This window comes from Mus pahari, chromosome 4 (assembly GCF_900095145.1).
Source record: "Mus pahari chromosome 4, PAHARI_EIJ_v1.1, whole genome shotgun sequence".
NCBI lineage: Eukaryota > Metazoa > Chordata > Mammalia > Rodentia > Muridae > Mus > Mus pahari.
In genome coordinates this window covers 31,858,940-31,874,144 of record NC_034593.1, presented here as the reverse complement: position 1 = coordinate 31,874,144, position 15,205 = coordinate 31,858,940, and the positions used below count along the sequence as shown (strand labels likewise).

The window sequence follows — 15,205 nt, the reverse complement described above, 5'->3', positions numbered from 1 at the left end:
GGACAACTGTAGAACATCACTGACTGAACAACCCTTCAGAGAAGCAAGGGAGAAAACAGAGACTAAATAGACCAATAAAAACATGAGCAACAAAACCTCAGAACAGAAACTCGGTAATGTCAGGGGTACAAAGTGTGGGTGACAGCTGATAAAAAGTAGTAAAAATGACCTTCTAGTAAATAGGGAGGAAATAATCAAGTTCAGTAAGTGCAGGATCCCTGACTACCAGACCCAACTACTAAGGTAATGGAAGCAAGGATACTTCTCCCAACAGAGAGCTAGGATGGCTATACTCGAGCAGTCAAAAGAGGATTTTCAGTTCTTCAGCAGGCAACTCTGTCTTGACAGACACACTTTTAGAAAGAATTTTATAAAACAAAATAATGATAAAATGGAAGAGGAAAAAACACAGTGTCAGAGAAACTATTTCAGAGCAACCACAATAACCCTGGCAAAGAAATGAACCACAACAATAGTATGATGGGGAAGAAAAAATGGGGTATGTTATAAATTAAAAATACAACCAATGACCTGACTGGATTCAGATTTTTGTCCAATTCCTACATCATAATGATTAATAATAATAGAGATGGAAGAAAAGAGTTCACAGAACACAAAACAGTGTCACTGGAGCTTATTTTAGGGGTAGGTAGTCAGCAGGAGTAAATTTCTCTAAAATCACTGGTGTCTTTGCAAGTATACTTTTAATACAGTTAGGAAAATGAAATCTTTTAATAGACATAAGCTACACAAAGTAAACAGTGACTCATCCTAGGGAGAAAGTGTCCTCAGAAGCAAAGGAAAGAGGAACACAACAAAAAGCAAGCTGCGCTGCCATGGTATAGAACACATCATCCATAAAGAGCAGTGGTATACATTAACGGACAGTTAAATATCTGTACCTCAAATCTAAGCGTTTAGAATACTAGATATTAGAGAGAAAACAGTATGCCTGGACTCCCTTCTATATATCCTCATTTACTGCATGGCACATACTGGTACTAAACAGGTATTTGGTAAATGATCTAATAATAGTCAAAGTTTAACTTGTTATGGTCCACAGAACTTCACTTTCTTTGGTTCAGGGGCATTTTTTTTTTTTTTTCCCCTTAAGGGGCCAGAGACTATATAACTTTAGCTGCACATTCTATATAGTAACTATTCATTGCTGTCATGATACATGAAAACCAGGTATAGTGGCATACAAATGCATGTGTCTGGACTCCCAAATGCCACAAACATAGATACCAAGTACAGGGGTATCCCAGGATCTATTCAGTTTAATACCTAGCTCAGTGCGCTTGGTCTTCTATTAAAATTTCCCAGGAGCATAAAGAAAACATATCAACTATTTATAAGTTACAAATGCTTACTCATTTTAATTGACGAATATAAAGTCATAGAAAAAGAAAATAGCCATCACACACAACTTCATGCTTCCTCTGCCTTCCCCATACCTCATCTTTTATCCTCTGCCTCAAACTGTACTCAAGTCATCAAGTAATATAACGTGACTATTAAAAATACCATTATGGATTACAGATATGGATAACTAAAAGACATACAAACATTAAGCATGTAATCACTTAAGACATTTGACAGAAGAGTAAGCCTCATAAAGTTATTACGCTCACTAAAACATCAGGCCTTTGCCAATGTCTAAAAAAGGGGCAGAAATTTCATTAAAGAGGAAACAAAAGGAGTGTTAACTCCTCAAATATAGAACTAATGAGGGAAATTTTTTAAAAATCCAATAATAAAGTAGAAAGTCTCTTGTTCACCTTGCTCAGTGCTTTATACTGTGTTCACATTTCTAATTATATAAAATACACTAACCTGTTTTTATGCACTTTAACACACAAAGTAAAGAGGGCAGGATGAGAACAGACATCTAAAAGGCAATCTTAAAACTGGCTTATTGTGTTTGCTTTTTTAAAAATAATTTATTTAATTTCATGTACATTTTTGTTTTGCCTGCTTTCATGTCTGTGTGAGAGTATCAGATCCCTGGGAATTGGAATTACAGAAAATTGTGAGCTGCCATGTGGGAGCAGGGAACTGAACCCTGATTTGAAGAACAGCCAGCACTCTTACCACTGAGCCATCTCTCCAGCCCTTGTATTTTCTTTTTAAAGAACAAATCACTGAGTAAGCCTGCTATCAAGTCCCTCATTCACTGTGTAACTTTATGTCACACATTTCATTCTTGATCACAGACTGCTTAGTCATGGAAAGTAACACTGTTATTCAGAATATTCTACTTACCTGTCCTTCCTGTTCTATAACCAGGTAATAATGACCTTGTAGGAAGGTAGTATGGGAAAGAACAGGAAGATAATGTAGATTACACTGAATTACACCACACAACATATAAAAATCCAACCAAAGCAAAACTGAATGAGCTGACTTAAGTTACTAAAGGATTGCTAAAATCTCTAGCCCAATACATCTACACTGCACAGTTTTCCAAGAATCATCCTACCGAAGAACTGAACACCAGCTAGTATAGTTGGAAAGAAGGTGCCCTCCTTGTAGATGTAGCTTTGAACTCAGTAAGTGAGGGGTGATGGGAGGTCTGGGAAAATGTGCTGTCCAACATAATCAAACGTTTGGAGAGGCGCTGAGGAGTACAAAGCCTCGCCTCCACCTGACTTGCTAATGTTTATTTTTAGTTGTTTCAACTTAATATGTTTTTTGTTTAAGAGTATTTTCTTACTGATCAAATGTATTGATATAATTTTATCTATTTATTTATTACATCCTTGTCTCTGTGCCCCTATTCCCCCCATATAGCCCTCTCTCTTTCTCCCATCCCTTTCTTTTCTGAGATGGTGCCCCCCACATATATTCCCCCTTCCTGTCACATCAAGTCTCTGTGATATAATCTACAGTATTAGAAAACCTAAACATTCCTGTGCAAAATCCAAGGATGCTGACATATATACATGGCTAGGTAATCAACTCAAATCCAAATCAAAGGACATTTATATGATCTCGAAAATGTCTAGTATGCTGCTTTGCAGCAAATTCTCTAAGACTTCAAGATCTGTTCTTTTTTAAAGCTTTACATATTTTTATTTTATGTATGAGTGCTTTGCCTGCATGCATGTATGTACACCACATCAGAAGAGGGCATGGAGTTACTGCTGAGCCATCTGTGCAGCCCAGCCATTCCAATCTAATTTTTGATCCCACCGGTTTTCAGAATGTCAAATAAATAGAATCAGTAAGTATACACTGCTGCCTTCTGCATCTGTACTGTTTTATTTAGCCTAACATGATTAATCAATTAATCACTTCATTGTTTAACTTTTGCCTTTCCTAAAGCTCTCATCTTATGTATCTCTAACTCACATAAATCTAAATCTGTTACATAAATTACACAATGCATTCATCAACACAGAGGTTATCAACTGTTATTTCTGAAAGCAGAGCCACTTCCACTCATTTCCTTAGCATCCTGCTTTGAGAAGAGTAGAACCTGGACTCGAAGCATTTCAGGTGAGCATCACCATCTTGTGTCAGAGAAGAGTAACTGCAATACCAAATTGCCAGGAACAGGGTGACAGCAGAGTATCAGACCAAAGATCGATTGTTCTGAATCTGTACAAATACAAATACCACTAAAATACTGCAAAGTCTGGATCACTGACATTTTATGATTACAGTGCATTAAAATGTCTAGATATTCTAATTAGACAGTACTTATTAAAAGAAGCTTTGTTTTATTATATGTTCATCAATATTTTTTCAAATGTTTCATACATACATAGTGAGTACCACACAGAAAATAAAATGACACTTCATTACTACTAATATTGTACGAAGTTTTAAAACATTTCCAAATTAATTCTAAAGGTTCTAAAATACTCAACATATGACTTTTGTTCTTTCCCAACATCAGTTCCAAATTTCAGGAATCTAAGAGTATTTGCAATAAAAAGGAAATGTTTTATTCAAATTTAAAAGTGACTAAACTTTAAACAATCATAGGACTAGATACTTTTAATCTATATAAAAATTGTTTTTAATATGTGTAGCTCTCAGGAAAGCACATTAAATAGAACTTAAATATTATAAACTCAACAGACAACCACGAAAGGAGAAAATATGTAGATTTATAAGTCATCCTTGTAATAATTTTTATATAAAAAATGTCAAGGTGTTCTTGTATTGTCAATCAAGATTTTTTTTTTCCTACAACCAGCACCTTAAGGATAATTTATTGCTTTCCGCCTCTTTTCTGATAATCTCATAGTTAAAAAGAAAAAGTTACACCTCTACCACTGGATAATATCTGCTTTCTTTACTATGTGTTCAAAAAATTAAAAAACCTGTAACAATAAGGAAGAATAGGAAGGTAGTATCCAAAGGGGGAAAAAAATCCATTAACATAACTACAATGAAACTAAAAACATAAGCTTAGCTATCAGGTACCCTTTTGGGTAGATTTAGAATGCTTAACTATTATTTGTTTCTGAAAAAATATTAAAACTGTAGACTTTAATGACATAACAGATTTTCTAACACATTTTCAAATAACATAGAAAACTGACAGGCTGAATAATTTTTATGAATACAGAAGCTAAGTTCACTGCAGGTCTCCCCAACTGTTCCACCATTATTGTCTCTTGTCAATTTTAAGTTATTCTACTACTACTCACAGCAACTGTTCTGATCCCAGTCATCTTGGTCATATGGTACCTGAATTTTGCTGTTTGATTATTAAAGATGCTGTGGTGATACATACATTTTCTAAAAACGTACCTAAAGTAACCAAGGTTTGGAGAGGGCTAAAGCCAGAATTATATAGTAAAAGGTTTAAAGAAGGAAATGAAACATCTCACACCTATAATTTTATCACTTGGAATATTGAAGCAGAAAGTCTGACGCCAGCTTAGGTTGTACAGTTACACAGTGAGCTCTGTGTTATCTGGGACTGAGAATGGACTCTTCCTAATAATACCTTATCAAAACTATACACTGGAAGACGGAAAGATCTCACACACTTAAAAGTATTTAAATTAATGTTTTGAAAATGACTGTTTTAATGAAATTATTATATAGGTATCTACAGATCCAATTTAGTAGTATCTTTCAAAATTCCAAAGAGATTCTTCACAAAAACTGAAAAGTAAAACAAAATCCATCTGAAAGCACAAAATACTCCAAATAGTCAAAGTAGTCTTCAGCTCAAAGAGCAACTGCTAACTAAAGGAATCAGAATACCTACCGAGCTTCAAATTATACCTCAGACAAAACAATGTGGTACCGGAAGAAAAACAGACAAATAGACCAAAAGAAGATAAAGAGCCCCAAGGAAACTCATGCAGCTAGTCACATGACTTTTGAAGAAGATGCCCAAAACATCTATTGGAGGAAAGCAACCTTGTCAATAAATAGTGCTGATAAATCTGAATATCCAAATATAGAAGTGAAACTAGATTCCCATTTCTCATACCATCCAAAAATAAATCAAGACTTAAGAACTATAAGCAACTGAAGAATGCTCAGAGTGGGAGAAACTCTTCTCCAGGAAAGAGCACACCAATTGACTATCCAGTATGAAATGGTCAGTCCTGAAGACATATACATAAGCAATGTCAAGCAGACTAAGCAGATTACATTTAGGAATATATATGCATATACATATACATAAATACACGTGACAACAAAACTAACAAAATAGTGTAACATCGGGTATATAGGAGAGTTTGGAAGAAAAGGGGAGGAATGATATAGTTATACTACAATCTAAAAAAATTAAATAAAAAAATGAAATCAAGACTAAAGACCTGACACTTAGAAACTACAAGGATGGGAAGGATACTGTTTGAGACATAATATGCAATTACTTTGTGAAAGGATAGAAACAACTTAGGCAGTAACAATAAAAAGTAAGCAAATAGAATTAAATAAAATTAAAAAGCTTCTACATAAAAAAAAAAAAAATCACCTGATGGGGCAGGCTACAGATTGAGAGATCTTTGCCAAGTATAAATCAGAGGAATAAAATTCATAAAGGTAAAGAATTAAAAAGAAAACTACTTGTCCCCCCCCCCCAATCAATCAATATCTAATCAATTTGAATGGAACACAGTTTTCAAGAAGCCAGTAAGAACAGAAAAATAATCTTAAATATCCTTAACAAGGAGGGAAATGCAAATCAAAACTAAATTGAGGCTCCACTTCACACAAGTCAGAAGAGCAACCATCAAGAAAACCACAAATCCTGGAGAGGACAAAGGCAAAAAAATGGCACTTAAATCCTGCTGTTGGGAATGTCCAGGTATAGTGTAGGCTTCAAAAAACTAAAACCAGAACATATGAATTCCTTCTTTCACTCCTATATACCTAAAGGCAACCAAGCCAGCACAGGAAATGCTATACATATGTCCTAGTTAATTAAGGTTTCTATTGCTATGGTAAAACACCATGATCAAAACAACTTGGGGAGGAAAGGGCTTAAGCTTGCAAATTACTGTTCTTTATTTTAAAAAGTCAGGACAGAAACTCAAACAGGGTAGAACTTGGAGGCAGGAGGTGATGCAGAAAACATGGAGGAGTGCTGCTTACTGGCTTGTTCCCTCTGTCTTGTTCAGCTTGCTTTCTTACAGAACCCAGGACCATCCACCCAGGACCAGCAACCCATATTTGTTCCTGAATTCAGAACCTTTATTTGAATGAGGAAGTCTTTAAGGATCTCATCATCATGTTCTGTATTCCTTGGTAAAATTCAGTGCTACCTTTCATACCAATCTGTGAAATGTTGAGCACTGCTCCATGTCCTACAAAAGTTCAGACCTCAGGTGGCTTGTGTAAACACAGCCAACAGGAAGGGAAAGAAAGTCCTCATACCTGCATTTGACCAAGAGCATTCACCATGCAGCCAAATTCTAACTAAACTAAATCAAAGTGCTCATAACAGCAAGGATCCTTCTTATCTTCAAAAGGGGTTTTATAAGTCACAATTTAAAAAGCACACACACACACACACACACACACACACACACACACACACACACACACACACACACACACACACACACACACACACACACACAAGATACATCTAAGGTCCATACTGGGAGAAGAGAATCCATTATTATTTTCATTCTAGTTCAGTGAAAGTGATGGCCATCACAGCACTTCTACAAAGTTATGGCAGGTGTCCTAATTCTATCAAGTATGAAATACTTTTACCATGGCATAGACTAAAAATGCTATAAAATTCTCCAGAAGTCTAAACTAGATTAAAAAAAAAAAAAACTCAAATATTTAATTTTCAAGTGAAATACACTGAAAGTTTCTGGCAGCACAGGGGACAGAGGTACACTGGGGAGTTACAAAATACTTCCATTAACAGAGTAGTTCAGAGTGGCCTTGGTCCCAGTCATTCTCTCCATTTCTCCTTGTAATTCTCAATAAAAAGGTATGATGCCCTGAGCTAGGAAAAAGCTGGTTAGTCCAGTCCAACCCTAGTTCTTCACTCAGAGAAGAATGTCCTCCAACACTCCACTACACTGGTTATAGCTACCTGAGAATGGAACTCAGGACCAGATTTTTCAAGTGCCCTACACAGCAGTACATGCACAGTCAAACTTGATCTGCAACTTTCCTGAACCTTGGGAGACTGGCTCGCTAAGAACATAAGTTTTCTGTAGTCCATATCAAAAATTAGTAAATTTGCAGTAGGTAACAAAACAGTGAGCCCATTCCACATTGTCTGGCATCTTAATGAAAAACTAAAAAAGCAATGCAACAAAAACAAATTAAAAAAAAAAAAAAGACATAAATCCAATAACCTGTTTCAACATACATATTTTCCTTCTTACCTTGTCTATTCTATCTGGGCGATTAGTAGCTGCCAAAACTGTCACATTTTTTAGCTGTTCAATCCCATCCATTTCCGTTAACAGCTGAGCCAAAACACGGTCTGCAACATTCCCGGCACCTGAAGAACTGGTATTTTTGAAAAAGGTGTTAAAAATCTTCTTTCTATCCCCCTAAATACGACATTTAATATTTTAAAATTTATTTTATAAGAAAACTATGTATTTGCTTATAAATGTATGTCTGTCAACTCATTACTAATTGAATTATCATATCAAAAATTATATGCAAATAATTTCCTTTCCTAATCATCAAGCATGCTGATTTTTCTCTCTAACACTAAAATGGTAAATGACAACAGGACTGAAAAGTGAGACGTAAGATTACTTCAACCAGACCTGTTTTCTAACATCCAGGCATGATTGAAATGATCAGCCTATATTCAATATATGGCCAAAAGCCCCTTGTTCCTAGGTGTTTAAGTAGACCATATATTTGTCATATACTTGTAGAGTTCTTTATATTTACTATTATGGTTTATTTCATGCTCAAATATAGTATCTTGATTCCTTGTGAGTTCTCAAGGAATGATTTATTTTGGATAGCTATGCTTTACATATGTATTTTTCAGAAAGTCTTACAATGTAAAAATGATTTTTTAAAAAATTCCCTCTAAACTTCACAAAATATTTTCTTCTTCTTATCATTTTTTTCTACATGATTATTTTTATTAGATATTTTCTTCATTTACATTTCAAATGCTATCCCGAAAGTCCCTTATACCCTCCCCCCTGCCCTGCTCCCCAACCCACCACTCCTGCCTCCTGGCCCTGGCATTCCCCTGTACTGGGGCATATGATCTTCACAAGATCAAGGGCCTCTCCTCCCAGTGATGGCCAACTAGGCCATCTTCTGCTACATATGCAGCTAGAGACACGAGCTCTGGGGGTACTGGTTAGTTCATATTGTTGTTCCTCCTATAGGGCTGCAGACCCCTTCAGCTCCTTGGGTACTTTCTTTAGCTCCTCCATTGGGGGCCCTGTGAGCATCCACTTCTGTATTTGCCAGGCACTGGCATAGCCTCACAAGAGACAACTATATCAGGGATATTAGCCCAGAAACTTAGAATACCCAAGATACAATTTGCAAATCACATGAAACTCAAGAAGGAAGACCAGTGTGGATACTTCGTTCCTCCTTAGAATGAGTAACAAAATACCCATGGAAGGAGTTAGAGACAAAGTTTGGAGCTGAGACAGAAGGTAGAACCATCCAGAGACAGCCCCACCCAGAGGGATACATCCCATAAACAGTCATTAAACCCTGACACTATTGCATATGCCAGCTAGATTTTGTTGACAGAACCCTGACAAAATATTTTCAATACCATTTTATAAGAATGTGTACTTAGATACAAAAACGCTTTACCCAGGAAATAAAATGTTTGTTTTTTTTTTTTTTTTAATCCCTACTCTTGGCTTCTTGGATCTATACAACAGTTTTCTTCACTTAATTAAAAAAAAAAAAAAGCCTTTGGGAATCCTGGGGGTAGTTATGTGTTTTCAAAAGGAACTTCGATTTTTAGGAGAATTCTACCCAGCATGTATATGATGATTCAGGATCATAACCTATAATCAATTAGATTGGCCCTCATTAACATTTGGATCTAGTAACTTGAGTACGTACTTAAAAACAAACAAAAAAAGGAGTATTAGATTTCTCTACTTAAAAAAAAATGTATTTTTAAGTGTTAAAGAATGGCCCTTGAGCATAAATAAGATCTTTTCTAGAAAATAAATTAGTGTTACTCATGTTTAGCAGCCATCTTTTTCAAAATGTTTTCCCTTCAGCCCAAGAAGTGTGGTGCTCCGGTTGAAGAAAACTGAGAATTTTAACAGCATGTACTACGACTGTTCTTATGGAGGACCTAGCTTCAACTATCAGTGCCCATGGTCAGGTGGCTCATAACTGCTTGTAACTCACATGCACATACCCAAAGACACAGCCACAGACACACACGCACAATTAAAAATAATACAAATAAAAGTTTTTAAAAAACACAGTCTTCATTTCCTTGCTCCCTTTGTCCATTCTTTTCTGTTACTATAGCTATGCAAAAAGAGCACCAATCACCTATGTACTCTTAGCACAAATGACCAGGCTTTCAGTTCAGGCTTACTTCTCAATTTAGCTTGCAGAAAAACACCTGGCGTTTTTCATTGCTTGTTTTGTTGTTTAGCTTTCCTTAGCATTCTATTCTTTTTTGAACCCATTGTCAGGGTGAATTATTGCAAATGTTCTAAAACTCTTTTCTATATACATAATTTCATAAACAGAAAATCTATTTACCAATAACATGGTATGCTCAAATGCTCAATACTATCGGCAGAAGCTGGATTCTTCTCCCAAGTACCAGGCTGAATCAAAATAAACAGCCCCTTTAACCCCGTAGCCTTTATTCTTATTATTAGTCAATATTTTGATTATTTAATTGTGTACCTGTGTGTACTGTGCCTGATACCTGCAAGAGGATGAAAGAAACATTATGGCTCTCTTGAGGATTTGATAATTGTAATGGAGGGAACTGATTTAAACAAGCTATGAATGTGTCCTATCAGATTAAAATTTTTGTGACTCTATAATATTATGTACAGAAAATCACTTAGTATTATTAGTTATCTCTTGTTACAAATACACAGGAAGAGATAAATATCTAATTACTATTTGTTACCGAAAAAAATGGTGGTTTAATGTTAAAATTAAGAGGGGAATTCTTCAATCCTAATTATATACATATAATTTTTGTCCTTTATTTTCACATAACTACTGAAACCTAGTTTGAGAACAACTTGGTGAAAACATTTCATAGGCCTTGAAAACATCCTGGTTAACTTTCAAAACATCAGTAGGAAACAAAAACCATAAAACTGACATCCTAGGAAATAAGAGCCAAAAAGTTTAAATACAAATATTTAATTAAAGACAAATATTTAAATCATTAAAGTGTCAAAAATTTTACTGTCTGCTAGAGAAAGGCAATATAGCATTAAAAAGCAACAAAAAATATTAAAGTCAGACAGACACTTCTAATACAGTATTTCCTCTTTCCTTTTACAAGTCAAAACCTCTGTCCAAATTATTCTCAAAAGACATAGAATGGTATGAGAAATTTAATATAACCAAAGAAGTAATATTAAAAGACAGAATAAAACAAAACTGGCAAATTATACAAATGATGTGGCTAGCCAACCATTTTTTCCACTACTATGTATTTAGTGGGATATCTTTGCATTATAGCAACAGAGAACTAAATGTAAAAGACAAAGTTTTTTCCCGTAAAAGAAATTTAAAAGTTTACTAAGTAGTCCTGTTATGGAAAACATTTGTTGAGCAACAGATTTAGCTCAGGGGTAGAGCGCATGCGCAGCAAGCCCAAACTCTTGCGGCAATCCCCATCACCAAAAGTAAAAGAGCAGAAATGATGTACTGTGATCTATTTTGAAAGAAAGATTACTACTGTGATTATTATGGAAATTTCTAAAAACTGACTATATCACAGTAACAATACATTTCAAATGTTCAAATGTTAAAACCCTTTGAGCATCTTGACAGCAATGGTTAAGCAAACATCCCAAACTTTAAAGAAAAATTTCTAAAATTTAAAGCACTTCCAGTCCAATCATTTTAGGTAATTTACCTTCTATTTTATTATGAGACATTTACTCTAAAGAACTCTAAAATCTATATATCATCTTTTTTTCTCTCCAGCAAGGTGATTCAAACTGAAGTTGTTTTAAGATGAGATCTTTCTGTTCTAACACAAAGCTAGAAACATGAAAATATGATTTCTGTGTGGGTCATATAGTAGCAGCTTTTATAATTTTCTTCTATTATTCCAAATAATTGTATTTAATACAACTTTGTTTTCACTTTTAACTAAATATTTTTATCAATACTATTACTTCTAGTATACGGGACTAAAATACCTTTGTAGACAAACTAAAAGTTAACTCAAATGCTTCAATTTTATCAGTATTTTTTCCAATTGTATAGGAAATGATTATATAAAGTGATAAGATAAAATAAGTGGGTTAAGGAAAAATTAACTTCACAGATATAAAATAAAAATAGTTTCTACAAAAACAGAGTAATAAAATGCATTTGCATAAAATATTAATATGCTACTATTTAACATTTCTTACCTGCCCCTTTCAACAGCCAGGGCATCAAGTTCATCAAAAAAGATAATGGAAGGTGCCACTGCTCTTGCTTTACGGAATATCTAGTGAAAAGAATACCATAGTAGACCAGATTAGCAAATTCCAGAAAATTACAAAGTTGGTTTCTTACTGAAAACCATTTAAAAATCAAATCTATCATACATAAAACCACTAACCTGATTATTTCATTTCTACCTTTTTAAACAAATACCCAAAGCAGTGTAGTGATTTAAAAGTAATTTCTTTAGGGTCAATAGACTACCAATAACTGTAATACAGAAAGACCAGTTCAGTAATCCGTGAACCCCATTAAATCCCAGCTCCACCAACTATTGCCTTTAGCTTCAGCAGACACATTTACTTCTTTACACCTAAATTTGCACATTCAGAAAATGATGGTGGTAATAATACAAACAGAGCTCAGAAGATTAGGAAATGAGTAACAATGCATAAAACATTTAGCCAAATACCTGGAACTCAAAAAATAATAATATATAATATAAAAACACATTAAAATAGATACATAAAATGCTCTTATCTCAAAGCTGGGCAGAAAAAAATCCAGATATGTATCCTTTATAACTTAGACCATTATTTTTGTTCACATTATTACATGGCCATAAAGATATAGGTACCAGTTCAATATTAGTAAATACTGCCTTTCTTTCTGCTGTCATTATCAACTAATACTTTAAAAATAGTATCATGGTCTACATTTTAAAACAAAAAGATGGGCTGGTGAGATGGCTCAGTGGGTAAGAGCACCCGACTGCTCTTCCAAAGGTCCGGAGTTCAAATCCCAGCAACCACATGGTGGCTCACAATCATCTGTAACAAGATCTGACTCCCTCTTCTGGAGTGTCTGAAGACAGCTACAGTGTACTTACATATAATAAATAAATAAATTAATTAAAAAAAAAAAGATTTTAAATAATTTCTTGAGACAGAACATTCGAATCCCCTCTTCACAAATATCCCATGTCTATTTGTGTGTTCTTGTCCTTACAGAGTTTCAAAGAACATATGAGGATATTGTGTGAGGCAGGTTAACAACTGTTTAGGAAAGTCACGGCATGTTATCAAATGCTAACTCTAGTTGCTCTAACTTGGCCCAACAGTTGGAATGAAGAAGCATGAATAGTCAGGAACGGTCATTAAAAGCTTGACTTTAAAAGTCAGATGACAGAAGGGAAATACGTCATCTAGACCAACAGGTAAAAGTAAGGTCAAGTCAGTAAGATGGAAATTTTCAACTATGAGGCTTATTCAAGATAAAAACGTATCTAATAAAAAAGGTTAAAATCCCATACATAGATTCACTGCTCTTCATAAAGACAAATATTTCCTTTACAAACATAAAAGAAGCAGGAAAAGTTAGTAAAAGTAATTAACACAAAATATTAAACAGTACTCAAATTTGCATTTTAAATAATAAAATAGTTTTCTTGAGTTAAAGTCAGACAACTTTCCATTACCCAAATCTAAGTAGAAACTACACAGAAGGATACAAGTGTGCTTCTCTCATGGTGTAATTTTCTTACCTCTCTAACTGCTCTTTCAGATTCACCAACATATTTATTCATTAATTCGGGCCCCTGTAGAAAAAACATGGCTCAGTGTCTTCATATAGTCAGCTATATTTTCTTATTAAGGAGAAAAAATACATAAAAAGAAAATAAGCAAAAAAAAAAAATCATTTATTTCAAGTAGTTCCTTTAGCACGCTTACTTCTTCTGGGTGTTATTTATACCTCAAAGATTAAAGCCAAATGTTCTAAAGGCCACAAATCAATACAATAGAAAGGTTATAACTAAAGACATTTTATAACACCTTGTTCTCTACCTGATTATCCACTTATGGATAGTTTTATGATATACTAGGCATAGTATATAGGAAACAAAGAAATTTAGAAGACCTAAAAAGAAGTCACACATGTAGGTTAATAAGTCTAATCTCAGGTTTATTAGTTTATACCTACATCTAGTAAATTAATAGCCCTATCAGATAAGTGAAGACATCAAAAATATTCTTACAGTTCTATGATAAATTCTAAAAGCTAAGCAAACAGAGCAAGATTCATGAAATGAATGATGTTTCTTAAAAGTCCATAAGTGTTTTCCACTGTCAACACTACACTCAATACAACTAGGCCATGGAGGCACTTCTTAGTCACTACCCTTGCCAGGAGTATCAGGACGACCCACTGTTAACCACTGCAGAATCACAAGCTCATAGCCACCCTTGTGCTATAGTTCCATAGTGTCTGGTTGCTTTCTGCTGTCCAAGTCAGAACCACCTTTTTCTATTTCTTTCTTGTCTTCAGGTATTCATTGAGAGAACTCAAACTCTATCAAATTGTACTAATCAGCTTTAGCAAGAGAATTCCTGGCCTGTCTGTACAAGCAGAAATTAATTATTTTAAAAATATCACAATGTTATAATTATTTATATATTTTGGATTCTGTAGATGCCAGACTAACATATTACTCTTACTCTTCTTTTTTTGGGAAAAAAAAAAAGCCTTAAAAATGTGAAAGTTTTTGTTAGAAGTCTGGACCAAAACAAGCTGCAAATTAGATTTGTTCTGAAAACTACAGCTTGCTACAGACTTATTCATTACAATTTTTAAAAGCTCATGTCTGTCCCGCCAGAGGAGAGGTGTCCGCCAGAGGGAGTTATCTGCCCGGGAGGGTTCTCACTGCCTGAGCTGGTAAGAGAGCCATCTTTGCCATCTTTGCTCCAGTGAGTTGCCAGGGACAGGGCGGCCTGCAGAAGCAACACAACTTCTGGGAAAGATCCCGTTTCTGACGCCAGACATACTGGGACCTTCCCCACCAGAGGAAAGGTGTCTACCCAGAAGGGCTCTCACTGCCTGAGCTGGTAAGAGAGCCATATTTGCTCCAGTTCGCCTAGGCTCCAGTCTGCAATGGTGAGAGTGTGGACCGCAGAAGCTACATAGCTTTGGTACAGACAGAAGCAACCTAGCTTCTGGGACAGATCCTGTTTCGGGCTATAGACATTTTGGCACCTTTCTCCCCAGAGGAAAGGTGGCCACCTGGGAGGGCTCTGTTGGCCAGAGCAGGTGAGAGCGCCATATTGTGTCCAGGGTCCCTCGGTGTCTAGTCTGTGCAGGTGAGTGAATAAACTGCAGA

General features: G+C 35.1%; 1 protein-coding gene across 3 annotated transcripts in view; it reads right to left on the bottom strand.

The window, feature by feature from the left end:
- Spata5 (spermatogenesis associated 5) overlaps window positions 1–15,205 on the bottom strand; it is a 164,415-nt gene that overhangs the window by 106,131 nt on the left and 43,079 nt on the right. For all 3 annotated transcript variants that reach the window (XM_021195885.1, XM_021195883.1, XM_021195884.1), the window contains exons 12-14: window positions 13,595–13,648; window positions 12,036–12,115; window positions 7,836–7,962 (exon numbers count right to left, since the gene is read on the bottom strand). In XM_021195885.1, coding sequence (XP_021051544.1) covers window positions 7,836–7,962; window positions 12,036–12,115; window positions 13,595–13,648 — 261 coding nt within the window. The remainder of the gene's footprint in view (window positions 1–7,835; window positions 7,963–12,035; window positions 12,116–13,594; window positions 13,649–15,205) is intronic.